General features: G+C 40.7%; 1 protein-coding gene across 1 annotated transcript in view; it reads left to right on the top strand.

Moving 5' to 3' along the window:
* The window catches only part of AGPAT4 (1-acylglycerol-3-phosphate O-acyltransferase 4), a 70360-nt gene that overhangs the window by 36426 nt on the left and 12288 nt on the right, over nucleotides 1–21646 (top strand). The window contains exons 3-7 of the mRNA XM_085055317.1: nucleotides 1926–2095; nucleotides 11667–11828; nucleotides 13863–14016; nucleotides 20300–20402; nucleotides 21340–21415. Coding sequence (XP_084911443.1) covers nucleotides 1926–2095; nucleotides 11667–11828; nucleotides 13863–14016; nucleotides 20300–20402; nucleotides 21340–21415 — 665 coding nt within the window. The remainder of the gene's footprint in view (nucleotides 1–1925; nucleotides 2096–11666; nucleotides 11829–13862; nucleotides 14017–20299; nucleotides 20403–21339; nucleotides 21416–21646) is intronic.

The following is a 21646-nucleotide window of genomic DNA, read 5'->3' as shown; positions in this document are numbered from 1 at the left end:
TTATTCAAACAAAAATCCTGCTTATGTGAAGCCTGAAAAATCAAAGCACAGCTAGAAATATTTTTGCCTGTGCTTTTTTTGGAATATGTTTGAAACTGAATATATAAAACCAAAGAGCTCTGTGTATGTAGCACACCTGTATAGTGAGATTAATGATAGGTTACTAGTTTTGTTCAGATTCCTTAGGAAAAGACAAAATAAAAAATCCAAACTTGAAGTGGGATGACTTTTCTCAGGTGAAGTTGGCTTTTTGTCAAGAAAGCCTTACCATTGTCTTCTCTGCTTTTTGCCTTTTTTTCTTTTTTTTTCTTTTTTTTCTCTCTCTTTTTTTTTTTTTTGTAATTGACTTAATGGCAGTAGGTGTTAAAAAGAAGGAAAACTATGTGGCAGCCAGTAATTTCCTGTCACTAGTTTCCTTTCTTTTCTGTGATTGTGCTCTACCCTAGGATCTGACTGTAGATTGCGTAAAAGTTTGTAAATTACAGTGTGGGGTGGGTTTTCTTCCCCCAGCTAATACTCAGTTTTTCTGTTTTGGGGAGTGGATGGCTTTTATTTCTGGCATAAATTTAATAGAAAGCTGCACCCTTAGAAAGATGTAAAATTGAGTGTGTTTCACAAGGCAGCTCTTAGTGGTCTTCAAGGTATATGCTTCTGTATCTTCACAGCTGCCTCACTGAGACGTGAACATCTTTTGGCTTTCACTGAAAAATTAGTTTCCAGTCAGTGAAGTCTGCCATTCCCTCGTCAGCTTATGGCAGTTTCAGTCTCCCTCCACATCTCAGGCTATTGTTTTGATGCCTGATAGCATGCATTGAGTAATATGTGCTCCTGCTGCAGTGGTAGTCACCTTCCCTGATTAGAAATAAGCAGGTGGACTGGCAAGTCAGTCATTTATCTGTATCATAAACACACTTCTTTCATATTAAGGTAATGTTATCTGAATAGACATTGTCTATTAGTCAGGCTGTAACACTGTTAGATAGAATTCATTCATGTCATTAATGCCTGTTCTCCAGTGTACAGTCCAATGTCATCCAAGACCTCCAGGCAGTTAATTTTACTCATGATGACTGAAAAAGTAGACTTGCTCCTGGCTGGTTTCTGTTTTCTGTCACTAGTTGTGACCAGTAGGGGACCAAAATGGAAAGGAATTCAAAACTGTTTCAAAGACTGGCCTGGTTTTGATCTTCCCTGAGGTGAGTGAGGATTTTTGGTACCTTCAGGCTTGTCTTAAGCCAGGAGAGCATCTTGGATGTCTCATCCTTCCAGCAGAGGCATTCATGTGGCGCAGCTCTGCTCTGAGAGGGGAGATATGTTTCACTTAACAAAGAATAACCCCTTGTGTTAGACCTTTGCTTTGGTTCAAAACTTTTGTGACAGCTTTGACAGGAAGCAAATGTGTCCCTTAATGCCTTTCTTTTCAGTTTTGGACAGACATCTTTCATTTAGTCCCACAGTACCTCCAGCTCAAGATGTGGGTTGCTTGAGGAGAGCCATTGCTTTTAGATTTTCTTTTTCCATCTCCGTGAAGATAGAGCTCTCTGGGCTTCTTGGCTTTACTGAATCACCTCAACTTCCTGTGCCCCAGACCAGAGCGATTTCACTAAATAAAGGTTTGATTCACAAGCCTTGTGGTCAGACTTAAATTCCAAGCAAAACAAATACAAAGCCTACAATACAAGCCTGTGCTTGATAATGTGATAAGCAAATAGGAAATGGAAGGCATATGATAGTCACTAGGATACTGCTGAGAAACCATTTTCCAGCTTATAAAGGTAGCTGTGTTTTAAATAGCCTTCTTACCCGTTCTTCATTACAGCCCTTCTTTGCCACATGCCATTGAGGTGAATGAAGTTTTCAACGTTACTAATTTGCAGTTTTGCATGTGCTGTGTACATTCACATATTTCTTGTTCTTTATTTCAGAGATGGTGATGTTGCTGGAATGGTGGTCAGGCACCGATTGCACCCTTTACACTGACCCAGAGAGTTACCACAAGTACGGGAAGGAGAATGCCATCGTAATCCTTAATCACAACTTTGAAATTGACTTTCTCTGTGGTTGGAACTTCTGTGAGAGATTTGGGGTCTTGGGGGTGAGTTATTTAGTATTTAAAATAAATCTCCGTGGATGGAAAAAAAACCCAAAATAAGTTAATTGTGTTTTTGAATTAACAGATCCATGCTTGAATTTCACCCAGCTGCTGTCCAGAATTAGAGGTGAACCTAAAGCAGTGCAAAGCAAATATGTGGAGACAGGATGGCTTGGGAAACCACAGAAATTTTAAAAGCATTGCAGTTAGAGCTGATGAAGGAGTTATTTTCTTAATCTGTGGAGATCATTAGAGTTCTTTCTCTCTGTGTGCTTACTGAGTAACTATTGCAGTTCATTGCGCTGCAGAAAGATGAGCTATCCTGTGATTCTTTCCCAGTAAATTACAGAATTTTTTTGCTTTTTCCAGTGTAGTCCTACAAATCCACAGCTAGAGTTTGAATGATGTAGCCAGCCTCTCTCAGAATGAATGAGCAGCCATCTTCAGTGAAAGCAGTGACCAGCAAAAAGCTAGGAAGAGATGGGGGAGGAATGAGTTACTCATGGTTGAATCCATTGCTACATTAAGCTAGGAGTTAATGTGCATTTGTTCTCAGGGTTGCATTTTTGTTTCCCTTGTCAGATCATGGGGATAATTCCAGCCCCAGCCTAAATCAGCCTGACTTCATTCTGTGGTGGTGACAATATTCTCTGTCTGTAAAGGATTTAGATAAGGGTTTGTCCCTCATAAGAAAAAAGACTAATGACTCATTTTGGCAGTCTTCTGCAGCATTCTTCTAGCTTTAATAGTGGCCACTGTCAAAAGTCCTGACCTTGGATTGTGTGAACCTCTTCTTTTTGTGGCCTTTCCTTTGGACTCTGCATTTTCTGGACATTTAGGCACCACTCCAGTCACTTTGAAAATACAGTAATGACAGTCTGTTTAACAAAAACACAAAAAGGGGCCTTAAAAGTGGAGGAAAATGAGCCTAAGCATTTAGAGGCCCTTCATGTAACCAAAATGGCTGTTGGCTTCTGATGACTGAATAACACTTTAACCATATTGTGTAAGACCTGAGCACAGAGCTGGAGGATGGCTTGGAGCAGTAGGAAATTTAAGGAAACCTGTTCCAAGCAGGCAGATGTACGTGCAAAAAAACAGTGGTGCTGTAGTATAGTCTGTCTAATTTTGTAAGCCAAATGGCCTCAGCTCTCTAAATAAAGCTGTGCTTTAGAAGGTTAGGTGCTTCTTCAGAAAACCCCAGTGTAGAAAATGAAAGGTTTGTTTCTGTACAAAGTAATAGGGGCCTAAAAGGTTAAAAATGCCTTGTTTTACATTGTTGCTGTGTGGTTGGATTGAATATCACTAGCTGCAATTTTTTGGTTTTATAGTTTTCCAAGTTAATCAGGATTCTGGTTTAGTTTTTTATAATGTTCCCTATGCATAAGGAAAACACCACATAGAAACAACTGTTGAAATTACTGTGCTGCAGTAACTGAAAATATTTTTTCCTTTTTTTGGATGCTTGCATTTATTACTCAGTTTGTACATATGCTAATCTTAGGATTATTTTAGGAACTGATACATGTTGGTTGGTTTTTTGGTTTTTTGTTTGTTTGGTTAGGTTTTTTTTTTACAACAAAACAAAAACAAACAAAAAACCCAAACAAACAAACAAACAAAAAACCAACACGAAATTATTTCAGGCCTGAGTAATGTGCTGTGGTTTTACTTCCCAGAAACTGTTCCTGGATGAAATAGTTTCCATGTGCTCTCATTTGCATAGATGTCTTTACTCAACAAAGCGGTGCATTTCTGTCTTGGGGCAACCAGCCGAAGATCATCTTAAGCCATGTTAAAAAAAAAAGTTGAACAGAAAACACCACATAATCATTTTCATTCCTAATTGAATTGTCCATACTAGTATACTGGTGCTTGTCTTGGGGCAGTGCAAGAGTAGGTGATTGTGTAGGTTGGTGTGACTTGTGCTGCTTTACAGGAGTTTCCACTGTGTAAAGTTTCAGGGCATGGTGTGGCAGCACAACTAGGAATGTAAGAACCATTATGTTGAGGGCTGATATTTAGGGAAATATCAGCCCTAACTATCCTGATAGTTACAGGAAAGAGGCAGGAGAGCTTTCTAAGTTGTCGCAGCCTCAAGTGTTTTGTAGCTCCGGGACTTTGTGACCAGTGGGTGTTTATATTTACTGACGTTTAGTTGTATACTGGGTGAAGTTTCTGTGCAAACTTTAGGTGTCTGCCAACACCTTACTCAGGTGATCTCATGTCCACTGCTGCTGAATAGAAAATCTTGCACATGCAGTCTCCTGCATCTGTTATGCTTGTCTGCTCTGTTTTGGGATGTTTTAGATACATTTTCTGTCTCTTTTCTGCCATAGCTAATCCGGTGAAGAAAGGAGAGATGACTGGGGAGGGGGAAGAGGGAGAAGGTGAAGACAGCTTAGAGCCGAAGGAGTTGGAGCTGGCTGTGCTTGGCTGCAGCAGGCAGGCAGAATGGCTTCATTGTGACATCCAGCTGTGCCCTGCAGCTCTGGCAGACAAACAGCAACACTCTTAAGAGTGTCACAAGCATGTGTTCAAACTCTCAGTATTTTACAGCTTGAACAAGTCTTTAATGAAGCCATTAAATGTAGTAATTTTTTGCTTAGTTGTCGTGATTTAACCATACAGGCAGCTGAACACTACACAGCAACTTGCTTACTCCCTGCCCCCCATGGGATAGGGGAGAGAGCTGGGGGGATACAGTTTGTGGGTTGAGGTAGAGTTTAATAGGACAGAAGAGGAACAAACAAATATAATGATCATGATACTGGTGATAAAAGAATCAGAGTGTATGAAACAAATGATCCACAATGGAGTTGTTCACCACAGTCCAGTTCCTGAGTAGCAGCCCCCAGCCATCTTTCCCCCTAGTTTATGTACTGAGTATAACATTATATGGTATGGAATATCCCTTTGGCTAGTTTGACTCAGCTGTCCTGCTGTGTCTCTTCCCAGCTCCTTGTGTCCCCCAGTCTACTCACTGGCCGGGTGGTGAGAAGCCAGAGAGTCCTTGATGCAGTGTAAACACTGCTTAGCAACAACTAAAACATCCATGTGTTACCAACATTATTCTCATCCTAAATCCAAACCGCAGCTACTGGGAAGAAAATCAGCTCTATTCCAGCTGAAAGCCAGACAGTGTTTTGGTTTCTTTGAAAACAATATTAAATGTCCTTAAACCTATCTTCCTCCCTTCAGTTCACCAGAAAAAAAGGCTTTCCCTTTTCACTCTTCTATTTTAATCATGATGTGAAAACTGCCCTTCCTGTCTTAGTTCAATCTGTGCATAAGGCTCTTTCGGTGTGGTTTTGTTTTTATCCATGTTGTTTACGTTTGGGTTTTTTTGCAGTTTGGGGGGGATGGGGTGGGAGTGGCATAGTGTCTTGCCTCTTTTTAGTTTTGTGAACCTGAATGTTCTTCTAAGGGCTCAGATCTTGCGCTTGTATGGCATGAGGTTCTCTGCTTTCATGAAGGTTTTTTACTGGGTCTGGTAGAAAATTCAGCAAAAAGAACCAAATAAAGTGCTAAGAATTTGAGAAGTATGTGTGAAGAAGAGGGAAGAAAAAGAATGACAATTCTAACAGATATTTTACTTTTAGGGTTTTTTCTTTAGTATGATACTTTTGCAGTGCCCATTGAAAAGCCAAGGAAGCACTGTGTTGACAGCACCAAGTAAGAGCCAGAGATCTCTTCATTAGTAGTGGAGAAGGAGAAAATCACATAAAGAAGAAAGGCTATGCTTGCTTTTACTCTTGCAAGTTACTGTAGCTACCAAGAATCTTGCTAGCTATAGTTCGATTCTGTGCAACTGGAGTTACAGATGTGTAACTGTGCAACACCAAAATTTATATGATTTCGTCTATTGTTGTTGGAAAATAGAAGAAGGAAGCAAACTTAACAAAAATTTAAAGTCATCAGGGATTTCAGGAAAACCTGCATTCAGCCCAGGCTATCAATCACTTACATCTGTATTCCACTTGTGGGGTTTTTATGAAGGGTTCCTTCTGTTTATTTTCACCCTTGGCACCCATCAGCCACACATACCCGCCTCGTTGTGCTGCCAGACCTTGGTGTTTTGTGCAGGAGGGAGGGTATACAGGGATCCTTGACGTCGAGTCAGCATCATGAGGCCATGGGCAGCATGGATGTCCATGGGAATGGCTGAATCCTGCCTCCTCCTGCTGCAGAGGTGGCTGCAACAAGCTGCAAGGGAAGGAGGAGCTGGGCTGCCAACTTGGCTTTCAGTGGAGTGGGAAACAGCATAGTCCTAACAGGACACAGCTTTGTCCACTCCAGTGTTTCCTTGTAGAAGACAGAGGTGTTAGTATGATCCTGAGTCAGGGTGACTCTGGTGGTTGTGTTGTGGATGCTCTGATTTTCCACCCCATGCTGGTGCAATGGCAGGGGGGATGCTCACTCTGGTGTCTGGCTGCTGCTCTGTTGTGTAAATAGAAGTGTGGTCTTGGTGACAGGTCCGTGCACTCTGCTGTGTCCTTCCCTTTTTCAGTCTGTGACATTCCAGTCCTAGGATTTACCTTATTAGTGAGGACAGCCTAGCCACTGTGTGCCCATTCAAAAGCATTAGCAGCATTTAGTTTCTTCAAGGTGTGTTGCCAGCCATCCTGTTGAAAAAAGACCCACTGGACACCAGAACTTAAAATCAGGACACAGGCAAGTTCTGAGGAGGGAGGTGTTACTCAGGATTCTTACCAAAAGCACTTTAATATGCTCCCTGCCTGGATTCACTGCTTTGTTGTTTGGTCTGATGAAGCAGGAATAAAATAGCTTTTCTAGTAATTTTAATAACCATTTGTCTCAGATGAAGACATTAATATTGGGGAAAATGGCCTGTGCTTTAAAGCTAAACCTGCTGGTTTTAACCTTGGCTATCTGTTTCATATGTCAGGAAATTTAATTTTATTTAAGTTGCTTGTGTTGAAGCTTGCTGTTGGAAAAGCTGAGTGTGGCCTTAAATGTTGGTGTGAGAAGATCCTTTTTTATTTTATTGTCTTGTGTGTGAGCACAGTAGTTTGTTTGTGCATTTTAATATAGTAATAGATCTTTAAACTAGGTTTGACGTGGGTAAGGGACAAAATCAGGCTTGCTAGAGATAAATCTGGAACTGGGGTTGTTTAGCCTGGAGTAAAGGGGGCACAGGGGGTATGCTATTGCTCTCTACAACTGCCTGAAAGGAGGGTGTAGCCAGCGAGGAGTTGGTCTTTTCTCTCAGGTAATAAGTGATAGGATGAGAGGAAATGGTCCCAAGTTGCACGAGGAGAGGTTTAGATTGAATAGCAGGAAAAATTTCTGCACTGAGAATTCTATCAAGCATTGGAACAGGCTGCTCAGGGAGGTGGTTGAGTCACCATCCCTAGAGGTATTTAATAGACATTCACAGATGTGGCACTTGGGACATGGTTTAGTGGTGGACTTGGCAGTGCTGGGTTAATGATTGGACTCGATAATCATTAGGGTCTTTTCAACTGAAATGATTCTGTGATTCTAAACAATGTAACTGTTCTTGTAGGCAGATGAAAGTACATTATCATTTGTATTTAACACAGTACGTTAGCATGTGCTTGGGCACCTATCTTCCAAAATACTGCTGTTATCTTTCCAGCATGGAGAAGTTTTATTCAATATAAAGCATGAGGAATTAGGAGCCTAACTAAATTTCTGGAATGATGGCTTTGAGGGACTAAAGAAACATACCTTGCCATCATGATATCCCAGAGAGTATAATATGAAGGAGTGATACATTTCAAAAGTAGAGCAATTGGAATCATTGGAAGTATGTCAATGCTGAGGGCAGCCTGAAGAGCAAAACACTTACAAGGCAAATTGCTGCTGCTAATGGTTTGCAGCTATGAACAGATGAAATTGAATTAAATGAAATTGTTTTAAAACTGGGCAACAAATTTTATTGGACACTTTCAGCTTGCACATTGATTTCATGCTGTTTGTTGTGTTCTTTAAACAAAGAGGTGTTGAATAACTGAGACTGGACATACAGAATCAAGATTTTCTTTCTTTGGCAGCATAGTTGGGTAAATGCACTAAAGCAAGCTTGTAGAAATACTTTTTTAATGTAATGTTGCTGCAGTGATCCACAAAGGGGGAACTTCATGGGTATTTTACTTGAATGAACTTGGCCAAAATAAATTAACCTGCATTAAAATGCTAGTATAGTAGATAAGTAGTCCCTATCCAGCAGTTATTTCATCAAACATCTGCTGAAATTACACCATTCAGAGCACTGAAAATGTTTGACTTGCTTCAAGAAGGCAGCTTACGTGGAATAAATCAGCACTTCTTAATGATTATTTTTCTGTTGAACAAGCTGAATTTGAAGGTTAGAGGTAACTGTCACAAATTTACCAAAGCACTTCAGTAAAGAAGTTAGTGGCTGAAATTAACTAGAGTTGCGTTTTCCCCCCAGGTATTTTTACAGGAGCTGTGCATGAATAGATGACTGAAACAGGACAGATTGTAGCTCAAGTTATTGTAAGAGAGTTATTGTAAGCGAGTTGGAAGGGACCCACAAGGATCATCGAGTCCAACTCCTGGCTCTGCACGAGACCATCCCCAAGAGTGACACCATGTGCCTGAGAGTGTTGTCTGGATGTTTCTTGAACTCTGCCAGGCTGGTGCAGTGACCACTTCCCTGGGGAGCTGTTCCAGTGCCCAACAGCCCTCTGGGTGAAGAACTTTTTCCTAATATCCAACATAAATCTCCCCTGACACAGCTTCAGGCCATTCCCTCAGGTTCTGTCACTGGGCACCAGAGAGATCAGTGTCTGCCCCTCCTCTTCCCCTCATGAGGAGGTTGTCAACTGCAATGAGGTCTCCCCTCAGTCTCCTCCAGGCTAAACAGACCAAGTGACCTCAGCCACTTCTTGGACAGCTTTCCCTCAAGGCTCTTCATCATCCTTATGGCCCTCCTTTGGACATCCTCTCATAGTTTAATATATTTCTCATACTGTCTCACCCAAAACTGCCCCCAGCACCTTAGGTGAGGCCACCCCAGTGCAGAGCAGAGCAGAGCAGAGCAGGACAATCCTCTCCCTTGCCTGGCTGGCTGAGCTGTGCCTGATGCTCCCCAGGACAGGGTTTTCCCTCCTGGCTGCCAGGGCACTGCTGGCTCATGTTTAGCTTTCTGCTGACCAGGACCCCCAGGTCCCTTTCCTCAGCACTGCTTCCCAGCATCTCATTCCATAATCTGTATGGCAGCTTCTGAATGTATTCCTCCTGCACGAGAGCAGTCTTGCCAGCATAATGCACTGAGGAGTTTCCTTTCTCTAATTAGTTGTCATTAGCCTTCCTTCTACTCCTAGAACAGATGGGTGCATAAAATAGTATGAGGTGATTTACTTTATTTTTATGTGCATCTAAGGAGTCGTACTCACACGTGCCTTTTCAAAAAAGTGCCTTTGAATTTTAAAAATGCATCGACACAGTAAAAGAATGGGAAATGTGCCCCAGGGAAGAGTCCGGACATCTGTTCTGCTTTTGTGGTTATACCTGTGCTATGGAACACCTTCTCTCACAGCATCGTTTCTTGGTTTCACTGAGGAGGGTGTGGGAAAGCAGTGGCAACTTCTCTCCTGCCTCTTGTGTAACTCATGCTCTTCTGAAAATATGTAAAGCATTAAAAAATAGGTATGGATAAATAGTCGTTTTAGCTAGCTTTTTGGACTATAATTCCTGCATTTTAAAGTCTGTGCAGGAGGACTATAACATTGTCTGTTTTGACACTGTGCTCTGGAGGCCTTGTTCACTGTATGCAGAGTACACTTAGATTAGTTTGTGGTAGTTCTTAAAATGCTGAACACTTACTGTAAATAAACTTTAAGAACATGTTGAGGTTTCTTCTCTTTTGTGGGGGTGGGGACTGGAGGGGGATGTGACAGGGTTGCTGTTGACCTCATTGTGCAGGGAAGTGGTAAAAGGAGAGCCTGTTTTCTCTGTACCCAGTTTGGGGAGCTGAAAGAGGAGGTTGGGCTCAGTGTTGCTGCTGTCATGTAATAAGGACTAATGTAAAACATGGCTTGAAACTGAAATTACTACAGCTGCTTCTCAGGGGAGCAGTCCTGCTCCCCTGAGTTTAGAGTCCTGATCTGAGCCCATCACTGAAATTATGAAATTCTCAAATGCTTTTTATTACAAAGCATTAAATTGATAGAGATAGTTCCTGCATCCTTAGAAATGGAACTCTCTGTCATCATTTGTTCTGCTTCTGTGTAACAGTTGCTAGTGGAGCTGTGTGATGTGCACTTGCCTTCCAGTCTTATGAGCTTTTAGATAGCTTAATTATTTAAGGTATTTTCCCTCTCAAGGAAGGAGAGCAGATGAAAAAAAGGAGCTGAGATAAAGAATTAGGTCAAGTCTCTTCCTGTAGCAGCCAAATGAACAACAGTGACTGAAAAAATAAAAAGTAAATACTTCCTGTTGGTGGTAACTTCTACCAATAAGTAATTTCTAGTCAAATGCCATGTCCTGGAATCCATCTGCAGAGCACTTTGATGGGCTAGCTTATAATATGGTCAGAAACTGGACTGTAATTACTCCCATCTGTCTTCTAAGGATGTCACTATTTTTTAGGAAATGCTGAAGCAACAATTTCTGTATGAACACAACACACACGTGTCATTTTATTCATTAAATAACCAAGTGAAATGTAAGAACTCACCAAGGCAGCCTGGCTTGGAAGACAGGAAAAGAGCAAGTGGCATCAGTTCTCCTGTCCTAAGGAATGTTAGTCTGAGATGATCAAAGAGTTAAATTCTGGAGTAGGATTAACTTAAAGCAGTTTTTGAATGCTTGATAAATCACAGATTTCTTGGAGTGTCTGGTCCAGTCAATTCAGTGTCTTTCACACCTGTGAGACAGGAAGAGTGTTTTTTTGGTTTTCGTACTCCAGAAGTATGCTTTGAAGAGAAATTCACTACTGTAAGTATTTCTGCCCTTCCATAAACAAAACTAAACACAAATGAAATATTCTTATTACTGCTGTTGTTTCTAGTGTTTAAGGTTTCCTCTGTTGGTAAACCATGTGTGCATAGCATCAGTATGTTGTGCAGCAATGACTCTGTGACGCTGCCATTCTCTTTTTTCTCTTTTCCTCTTTTTTTTTTTTTTCCTTCTATTTTTCATTCTTTGTTTTGGTCATGTTTGCCCCAGCTTTGGGGAGAAGTATAGCTGCCAGGTATCTTAAAGGAACTTGAGCTGCCACTGCCAGAATCTGTTTGAATTAAGGATTTTGATTGATATGGCTTGGGTCTTTTGCATGAATTCCTCTATGTTTGAAGGAATTTGGCTTCCCTTTTGTGTTTCAGTGTTTGGGTAGGATAGAGAAAGACACACACATATATTCTGGAAGTCTTTCATGCAGATATCTCTCATGCAGAGATTAGATTTGACTGTTCTGTCATATGAGAAAAACTTTGTTTTGCTTTTACACTTGTGAAAACTGGGTCTGGTCAATATGAATATGAAACATTACCGTCTAACTGTGCAAGTGAACTCCTAAGTGGTTTAACTCTGTTTTACTTGCTTGGATTCTGTCTTGCAGAGTTCTAAAGTGCTTGCAAAGAAGGAGCTCTCCTACATGCCTATCATTGGCTGGATGTGGTATTTCCTAGAGATAGTCTTCTGCAAGCGCAAATGGGAGGAAGATCGGAAAACAGTCGTACAGAAGTTGCTGAACCTCCGGGACTACCCTGAAAACTTTTGGGTGAGTGATGATGAGCAAGTGGGATGTGAGGTGCTGTAGTGCTCAGCAGGAGTGAAGGGCACAGACAATATGTGGTGATTGCCAGGTTGTTCCTGAGACTTTTGATTCAATAACTTCCTTGGGAGTACCAGGAGCATACTCTGAATTCTCTCTGGAATTTCCCATGTACTGTGGTGTGTTTTCTTCTCTGTAGTATAGAGCCCTACAGATATTACTGCAAAAATACCTGTGCCCCTCTCACCTTAGGTTGCAGAGTTCATACTAGTGTTTTCTCCTCCCCTGTGATTCTGCCATTCCTGTGAAGGTGTTTGGTCAGACATGGCCCTGTAGGGAAGTAGAACCCACCTGGTCAGGGAAGTGGCGCATTGGAGCCATTGGCTGTGTTCCAGAGAGAGGATTGGTGTCACCTTTCAAGTAACAAGAAAGTCTTACTTTTTGCATCACCATAATCTTTTAGTATTGGCCCTGCCTGGCATTTCCTTGTCTGAGAATGAAAAGCCTTTGAATTTTTTCTCTTCTCAGAAATCATAAAAATTGTAGTTCTTCTGCACTAGTGGTGGCAAGAGTACGATTCAGTTAAAGAAATGGTATCTTAAGCAGCCTCCCTAGGGCCTACAGAAACTGTTGCTGTTGCCTCATGAAGATGTATATTCTGTATTTCTCATACTGTGAAACAAACTTCTTTTTTTAATTGTCATTGATTTAAATGAGTGCTAGGCAATCAAAACTAATCTCTGTGCTTTGATGTTTAAGGGACTTCCAGGCAGAGGCTGTGTGTCTAGCAAAGGGGTGATTCTGGGGTTTAGTTTCCATTTCTCTCCCAGAGATTTGCCTGTGCTCTGTGGCTTTCCTATACATGTAGGCAGTTCAGCTCTAATCAATGAGCACAAGCCACCACCATCCTGTAGATACTCCTGTTAGAGGGATTGCTAAAAAGGAACTGTATCTGTGTAAGGGAGGTAATTGTTGATGTACACCTGGGGTTATTGCAGTGTGAGGTTTTAATTTGCCTTTGTATGATGACATAATGTCAAAAGGCAAAACAATAGCACCTTGGAGGGTAGACAGACAAAGCATGCTCTAAGTGAACTAAAGAGGTTTTCTTACCTGTTTCTCTGTGTCTCACCAATCTGAATAACATTATGCTTGTGATACGAGTAAAAGCGCTCTTGGATGAGCTTGAACTGAAGCTGGCTAGTTACTTGGCTAGTTCCTTCAATCTCTCTGTCTTTTTTGGCTACACTTTTGCTGTGGATTATGAGGACTTAGTTTGTGGGATTTGGCAGTGCTCTCCGATATGTTAGTTTGCGTTCATGCTTGGCAGAAAGCAGATGAGCAAATGGTAAATCTCCAAAGATCTGTGTGCTCTGCCCTGCCTGCCAGTGGCAAGATTGTAATTATTCATGTCTGAGCACTTCCATTGTATAGTTCCTAAGAGCATGGGGCTTTCAGTTGTCCTGCATCTGCTGCCTTACATCTGTTACCAGCTCTCTCATTGGCATCAAAGTTACTGCTGAAGTTGTCCGTGGTCCTCATGACATAGGGAAAGCAAGCAGCTTGGAGTGAGGGCAAACAAGCTGGGCACTGAAGCATTTCCTAGAAATGTGTTTGGTTTAGACACTTAGCAAGTTTTAGACGCGATGATACTTGAACACTTCACCATCAGAGATTTGCAACAGGAGTATGTTTTAAATGTTCTCTAACAGCTCATTAGAGCTGGAGTGACTCATTTAGAGAAATCAAGTCATTCTGATGGCAAGTTGCAGATCAGATGTTAAAGCCTAAAGGCTGAAGTTCAAACCAGAGAATGGCAAGTCGGATGAGTGTTGGGATTTTTGGGGGTTTTATTTGGTGGCTGGGATTTTTCACTTCAGTCAAATAGATTACCTAGATGTGTATGTGGCTGCACCTGCTAGGTGTTAGTCCCTGCTAGGAGTGTTAGTTTGGGCTGTGCTGATGGGAATTAGAGACACCTCTGCTCAGTCAGCAGAAGACCTGAGCTTCCGTCTAACTGTAGTTCTCTCTTGGTTTTAGTTCCTGATTCACTGCGAGGGCACAAGGTTCACAGAACAGAAGCACCAGATCAGCATGCAGGTGGCTGAAGCCAAAGGTCTGCCCAAGCTCAAGTACCACCTCCTGCCACGAACAAAAGGATTTGCTGTCACCGTGCAGTGTTTGAGAAATGTAGGTAAGGAAAGTCACAGGGGACAATGCTAAATGGTTATTTCCTGTAACTGCTGCCAGGTTGCCATACTGTTCTTTTCCCTGTAGCATGTCCTAGCAGAAAAATCCTGGGAGGATTTCAGACCAGTTTTTCACTAGCCTCTGGTTTTATTCACGAAGTCCTGGATCAACTTGTGGAGTTGTTTTAGGTTGGGGTTTTTTTTGTTTAGGTTTTTGGGTTTTAATTTATTATTGTTGTCTTGTTTTGTTAACTGTGACTCTGTGTTGAGGAATCTCGGTTGCTTATTTTGTACCTATTGCCAAAGGATGCTGTTTCTTAGCATTTGCTAAGCAATTCTATTCTAAATGCAGCAAATGCATCAGTAGAGAGTCTGAGGCAGTGTGTCTTAAAATTTTTACTTGTGGTATAAATATCTACCTCAGATAACATCAATTTTAAATAAAAAAATATTCTGCTTTAAATTCCTGTATAGATTTGCTCTATAGAGTTTCTTAATGGAGCTGAGGAAGGGAAGTAGAGCTTGAATGAAGATACACATAGGTGAAATTTATAAACAATTTCCACATTACCGAACATGAGTAAGTTTTTCTTCATTAATATTGTTCTGAGCTCCCCATTTATTTATGTTTACTTGCATTTGCCAACTTTAAAGTGACATCAGTAAGAACATTGCAATTGTGGCCTTTGAAGTGATATTCTTTGACTAATACTATCTGTCAAAGTCTTCTGCTGTGTACTTCGTGGGCAAAGGAAAGACTGCTAAATATCCATAGTGTTACAGAGTCTTTGGGGTCTGGTGGATTTCTGTGTTAGACAGCTGATATATAAGAAAGACAAAAGTTGTTTCTGGTTTAGAAGAAAATGTTCTAGCTTGACTGAAGTTAATGTCAAAGCTTCTTTTGTCTTTGAAGACATGTTTTCATGTGGCATATCTGGGATAGCTGCTGCAAGAAAAGCTTCCCAGTCAGCTGTCTTGCTATCTCTTGTATTTCTTCTACATATCCTCTGGCAAGCCAGGTAGATCATGCCACTGTTGTAGCTTCCCAGGCAGCCACAACTTTCCACCCCCAAGATGGATAGCATAGCTTGGATCCTTTCTGAAACATGAAGAAGAGGTAAGTTATGTGAAGCATCCAGCAACCCCCTTAAGAGCACAGTTTAGCCTTGCCCTTCGAATAAGGGTGACTGTTCTGCTGAGGGCAAGGGAGTAGTAGACTTGAGGCACAGATGAAGGGATGAGTCAAAACTGTGGCCTCCAAAGCCCTCGGCTGGGAATTGGGAACAAGTTGTTTCAGTGGTGGTTTTGTCCTTTTCACTGCTCTGTGTAATAAAAGCAAAATATGGTGTGATTGTGGACAAGTAGCTGATTTGTGGGAAAATGTTTCAAAAGGAAACAATTTTAGGGAACCCAAGTGACATTTATAAAAAGTTTAAGACATTCATGCAATGCACTACCATAACACTTTTTTGTACCCTAAATATTTTAAATACCTTCAGAAAAAGAAGACTGAGGTTGCTAGATTACGTATTTATTTAGGGAATATATGCTACTGCCTCAACCCAGCAGCTGTGACTTGCTAGATCAAGCAGTGTAAGGCCAGGAAGAAAGTAGTATTTCCCTGTGAAGGCTCAAGGAGAAGCAGTCATAACTTCTCATATACAGTTTCAGCAAAAACTGTGGAGCTTAAAAACCCAACCAACAAACAAACCTCTGAGGTTTTGATGACCCCAGATTAGTGTTGCGGGTTCTTCTGGGTTTGTTGCTTTAATTGCCTTGATACTTTTTGCAATGAGAGGGAGATAGAAGGGTTACTGCCTGGGTTACTAGAAGTTTCTTTCCTTTAGAGGCAAGGGGTACATGTGAAGAGCATCTGAAAAGCCTTTGTAAACAATGTCTTATTTTTTTAGAACTCCTTGTAACATTATTATGTACAGATAACAAGGAAGTCCATGCATGTTTTTTAAATAGAGAATGTGATGGAGTCTCTTCTGACAGTCTGGAAATATAAGTTCTATCTAGAAATCAGGTCATATCCCTGTGCATGTCTAAAAGCGAGAGACTGGTGCTGAGCTGCCTGAGCCCATTTTGGGCTCTGCCATTTAGGCTAATGCTCCTTTTGTTCTCCCACAAGGCTGGTGGGCCTGGCTGGAGTGCCTTGCTAAGGGATGTAGCTGCAGCATCGCATAGCAGTGCAGCTGAGTCACATGTTTGGGACCAGTTCACAGCTGGGTGTGGCAGAGCTTCTGTTCCTTTTTTTTCCCTCCTTTCTGACAAGGCTGTGATTCACCTTGTCAGAGGCTGTAGTGCTATAGGATGGGTAGATGCTGATTTCTCTGGCTGTAGATGTAACTCACCCATGGTAGCAATGATCACAGGCTGGTCCTCTTCAACATTTTGCATCAACTCGTAATGCTGCATGCTGCAGTCACTCTGGAAGGAGCTCTGAACTAGTTCTGCAATAACTGGAAATAGACATTGGTGACATCAGACTGGCAAGCCCATCTGTTTGGAAAAAGTTTCGCAAGGAGTTTTTTCCATGTGCATACATTGGAAGCTGCCTCCATACCAGTGATGCCGTATCTGTCAGCATAAGCAGATGTATTTCGATAAAAATACCTTTCATGCAAAATGAGTAAAGAACCTGCCCTCCTAGCTAATTTCTTTCCTAAGTGATAACAGAATTCTTTTTTCCTCCAAGACTTACTTTCACAAATTCAGATCTCTGTACATAATTTGATTCTTAAATAAGTGATTTTAATATTTTCTGAACTTGTTCGGATGTTTTTGTCAATGACCATTCCTACCTGTATGGTGTGACAGATACAGTCCCCAGGAACTTAGTTTCTAGAAATAGAATACTTCTTAATAAATTGGTTTCTTAATAAATTGCTGTTTGCTACCAGTACTGTTCATGGAAGCAAATGAAAATACAAATCTGTTTCTATAACACTCATCCATTACTTACACTAGAAGTAAATGTCATAAATACTGCAAAAGATATATTTAGCTGTTCCTTTTATTGCCTGGCTGTGTACTGGGCAGTTCCATTCTGCTGTTTTTATTTCGTTAAGACTTCTACTTAAAAATGTATTTAATGAAGGATTGTAGATAAGCCCAAGTTTTGTTGTGTACCTTTTCCTCCAGTTGTGCTGCTGGGAACTGCTTTTCTAGGAAAGGAAATGCATGAGAATAAATTCCAGGGTGATATTCTCATGGAGTTCAGTATGACGGTGTTCGGGGGTATTGCAATGACTTTTTTTTCCCATGAGCTGCACTTTAATCCTAGATTATTTTTTTTTTTTCAAGTGGGTTTCTAGTCATCATCCAGAGCAAGTTACCAAGTTTGAGAGGATGAGTGATTTTTGTTCAAACTGGCCATATTAATGAAATGTTAGATCAAAGGATTGTGTCAAGGTGGTGTCACATCAGCAGTACAGTGAATTTCACTGTACCTTCTCCCTTTTCCAGTCTTCAGATCGTTTTGTGCTGTTATGAAGGTGCATGTACCCATACTCATTGCCTGTAGGTTGATTTGTAAGTGATTCATCCTGGCATAATCCACAATGGCCACAAAATAATGCATGAAATTCAAGAGGACAATCAAAGTAAGAAAAATCCTCTCAGGATGTGTAATCTGAAGATTTTTTAGGCTAAAGTTAAGAAATTAAATCTTAAATTCTTAAGTACTTAACTCTCTGTTAGAATGCTGTAGAAGGAACCAAAAGTTAATGATATGAAAAAAATCTGGACAGAGATTAGAAAACAAAACAAAAAAAACCTAATTGGTTTTTTGACAAAAATGAAAGACTTTCAAATATTTGTGTTTGGTTTTCAATGGAAAGGAGGTTTTAAAATATAACTCCTTTGAAAAAACACTTCACAATTGAAGCAAAACTTCTCAAATGCTGCTTGTATTAGCCTGAAAGTGAGACAGTTGCAATGTTTTCAAGATACTTTGGAGTTATTTTTTTACTTGTTTTAAAATGTGAATTTTCTGGTCTCTTCATCATTCAGAGAAAGTCATGAGATGTCCAATTCTAATTATGCAATTACAAAATCCATGTTTAATGATAACCAGTTCCAGTGTGTCACCCAGGATGCTAGTGCTGCTTTGACTGTCAAAGCTTTCTGGCAAATTTTAATTTCATGCAGACTTTTTCTTGGACACTTCTATTGTTGCTCTTTTCCTGCATTCTCAGGATGAGAAAGCTAAAATCTGTAGTTCTAATTTTCAGTTATATCTGGATAACAGAGGTCTGTTTGCTCCTGCGTATTGCTGTCATTGTCTTGGGTTTGGCACTGCTTTGCACCAAAAGATTTCAGTGTGTTATTAAAAGGGACTGGACTGAATATCAAACTACAGACCAGTTGCAAACTAGAATAGCATTTTTTTACCCTGGAAAAAAAGGAAAACTGTGTGACTGTCAGCACATAATGGATGTTCCTGTCCATCTCCACAGAAGGTTTTTTCAGAGCAGGAGAGCTGTCTTCCAGTGTGTTGCAACAAAAACCCAGTTCATATAAAAACTCAAATGTAGATGCCTTGTAAGAGATGGATGAAAAAGTGTTGTGTGTGTCATACTTTGTGTTATTGCATCCTTGTTGTTGTTAGAATAATCTCATGCTATTAAAGAATAAACTAAGAAGCTTACACTGTATAAATCATACTGAGCTCTTGTTTTCCTTCAATTACATTGGATTAGTAAATTAGAGTAGATTAGTAAAATCCTTCTACACTAAGAAGCTTAAAAATGGAAGCAGATAATTTATGAAATTTCATACTTGTATTGTACAGAGAGAGTTGTGTCCTTGAAGTAGATTTTGGCTTGCATTTAGTTTGAGTTTGGGCTAAGAACCCAGCTGTAGTAGGAAAAGAATGGAGTTGTTAGGGAGGGACAGAGTCTTTTTGCAATGACAGGGGTTTGGCCTTTGGTTTCAGGATTTCCTTTCAGCACTGAAGCCAGGCTGTTCTGTTCTGCACTATGAATTCTGTTTTGCAGTAACAAATGATGTGGTGAGTTTCTGGGAGCTGAATGCTGAGACCAAACCATATTTATCTCTCATAGCTAGAGAGATTTCAAAACCAAGAGCAAATCTGTCCTGTGTAATAAAAGTTTTTCTTGGGTGGGTCAAGAGCTCTCACAATAAAGATTCATCACATGCATTTTTATTCATTATCACAAAACTCTAGAGCAGAAAACCTAAAACACAACAGGTTACACATGAAAGTACTTCTTAGTCACTTTTGTGACAAAAAAGAAAAGCTTTTTTGCTGTCACTGATCTTAGAGTTCTTATCATGATGCACAGCTGATTTCAGTGTCAGGAAAATTAATTGTTCTGTGCTAATTTTCTTACATCAGGAAAACAGTATATCTAATGATGTGTTCAAATAAACTTTTTTTGCAATGCTTAATGCAGTTTTAAACAGTGAATGCTATTTCTGTAGAAAGTGCTTGTTACTGCTCTTTCAGTTTATCTGCCATCAGCCTTTGCAAATGTTTTTACTGTTCCCACTCAGTCCTGAGCTGCACAAAACAGTTTTCTCAACGCTGGAAATTTTTCTGTGGTTTTGTTCAGCAAAACTTTTACATTACATTCCTCACATCTGCATGTCTTCATGGCAGCAGCCAGCTCACACAAGATGTGTTGTGTCCTGCTCTCTGCCTTTGCTCTGTAGCAAGTGCCTGACTTACCAAACAATGGACAGGAGCTGGGGGCTGCTTTGGACCCTGGTGATTTATGGCTGCATTAAGACCTCCTGCTGTAGGACATCTCTCAGACACACATTTTACCCATTCTAGTCAAAGAATAACTACCTTATTCTTAGTCACACTTTACCTGTTCCTTTCTTTGCTGTCTATAAAATGTGTATCTGCCTGGTTGTTTCCTCACATTTAGGGGTGTAGTTATATGATTCACAGTGAATTGAAAAAGGTAATAGTTCTGTAGTCATTTTGCTCCTAGGAAGTCCTAAGTGTATTCTGTCAGAAGCTGTGACTATGTTCCCTGTGCACATCATTCTGCACCTGAGGAGGAAGAAGGAGAGGGTGGATGGAGAGCAAACCTTTCCATCCTGCTGGTGCAGTTCCTGAAAGGGCCACTGGTTATTTGGCATCTTAAAATCTGCTTGCTGAATATTTCATTGTCATTTTTACCTTGGTGACAGGTCAAACTGTGGTGCTGTTGCTGATAACTTACTTAAATATTCTCCTTGTCTGAGAGAGAATAATTTGTTTCCATTGTATTACTACAGTAAACACATAACCTGTTTCTCTTCTTGTAGTTTCTGCAGTCTATGATTCTACCCTTAATTTTAGAAATAATGAAAATCCAACATTGCTGGGAGTTCTAAATGGAAAGAAATATCATGCAGATTTATATGTAAGGCAAGTAATCCATATTTTAATTCCTTTTTAGCTCCTCTTTTAGCATACGAGGGTGTGTACTTCAAATCACAATTGGTCAAATAAGGGAATGTTTTCAAGTGGGTAACAGAAAGCAGATCCCTACCAACCTGGCTTCACAGAACTTCAGATAAAAACTCATTTGGGCTGGGAAGTGTTTCTGGCAAAGTTCTGTGACTATAAGTATGTGAGGAGCCCATAAATGTCTACAGAACTTTTCGTTTGTCTTTTTTTATTCATTTGCGTGTCTGTTAGCTCAGCAGCACCACTGGGGCCTCTTGTCACTTACTTGGCCAGAATACCAAACACCATCCAAGTGGTCAGGTGGAGTTGCTTTATACCTGTCTCTGGCACAGGAGTTCAGAGGCAGTTCCAGTTCCTCTGGTGGAGGTCAGGCTCAGGACTGTTCCCATCTGGTGGTGCAGTTGTTGATGTATTCGACTGCTGCACCCTCCCTACCAAGAAGGGGGTTGTTTAATGAAAAAAACATAACTTGGATTCGTTTTCATTATTGTTTCTATAAGTTACAAATACCCCAATGGCTTCCCATAATCTCAGTGGGAAAGAGCCAATTCCCAGGTGAGGTTTTAACAGCAGCACCTGTGCTACAGGCACTCAGGGCATGTGATGATGTAGGGTTGGAGCGTAGGATGCTACAAGGGTTGGAGAAGTGGTGTACAAGTGATCAGGAGTTCAGCATACCTGCTTTAGAGCTGTAGTGGACCAGTGGGCTGGTCACAGATTGCTTCAAAATCCTCTTTATTTGCTTGTTGAAGTGCTGTAGGTGTTGCACAATTTTTAAAAAATGTGAAGAACATAGCGAGTCTCCTGTCAGGTAATCTGTCTGTATAATGCAAGTGCTGTTCATGGGAGCCAGAGTTTTTAATACTCTTCATTTTCTCTTGTTTACCATTGGCAGGCGGATTCCATTGGAGGACATCCCAGAAGATGAGCAGGAATGTTCTACCTGGCTCCACAAACTATATCAAGAAAAGGTTGGTTTTGTTGTCAAGACAGCACTTGTGAGCCACTAGTGCTCACTTACTTATAGTGATAGTAGATCTTTACAGTGTGCATGTGTAGTGTCCAAATTTGGAGGCTTAGGGTGGGCTGGTTTGTTTGATTTTCAGGGTAGGTGCTCTGTTTCTCTACATACAAACTGATCTTGTGCTGCCAGTCATGATTGCTTTCATTTTGCACGTAGAGCAATGGGAAGAAAGCTTAAA

The sequence above is a fragment of the Lichenostomus cassidix genome, chromosome 3 (genome assembly GCF_008360975.1).
Source record: "Lichenostomus cassidix isolate B80296 chromosome 3, HeHo_3.0, whole genome shotgun sequence".
In the NCBI taxonomy this organism is placed as follows: Eukaryota; Metazoa; Chordata; class Aves; order Passeriformes; family Meliphagidae; genus Lichenostomus; species Lichenostomus cassidix.
Note: the sequence above shows the minus strand (reverse complement) of the source record. Positions and strands in the feature narration are given on the sequence as shown.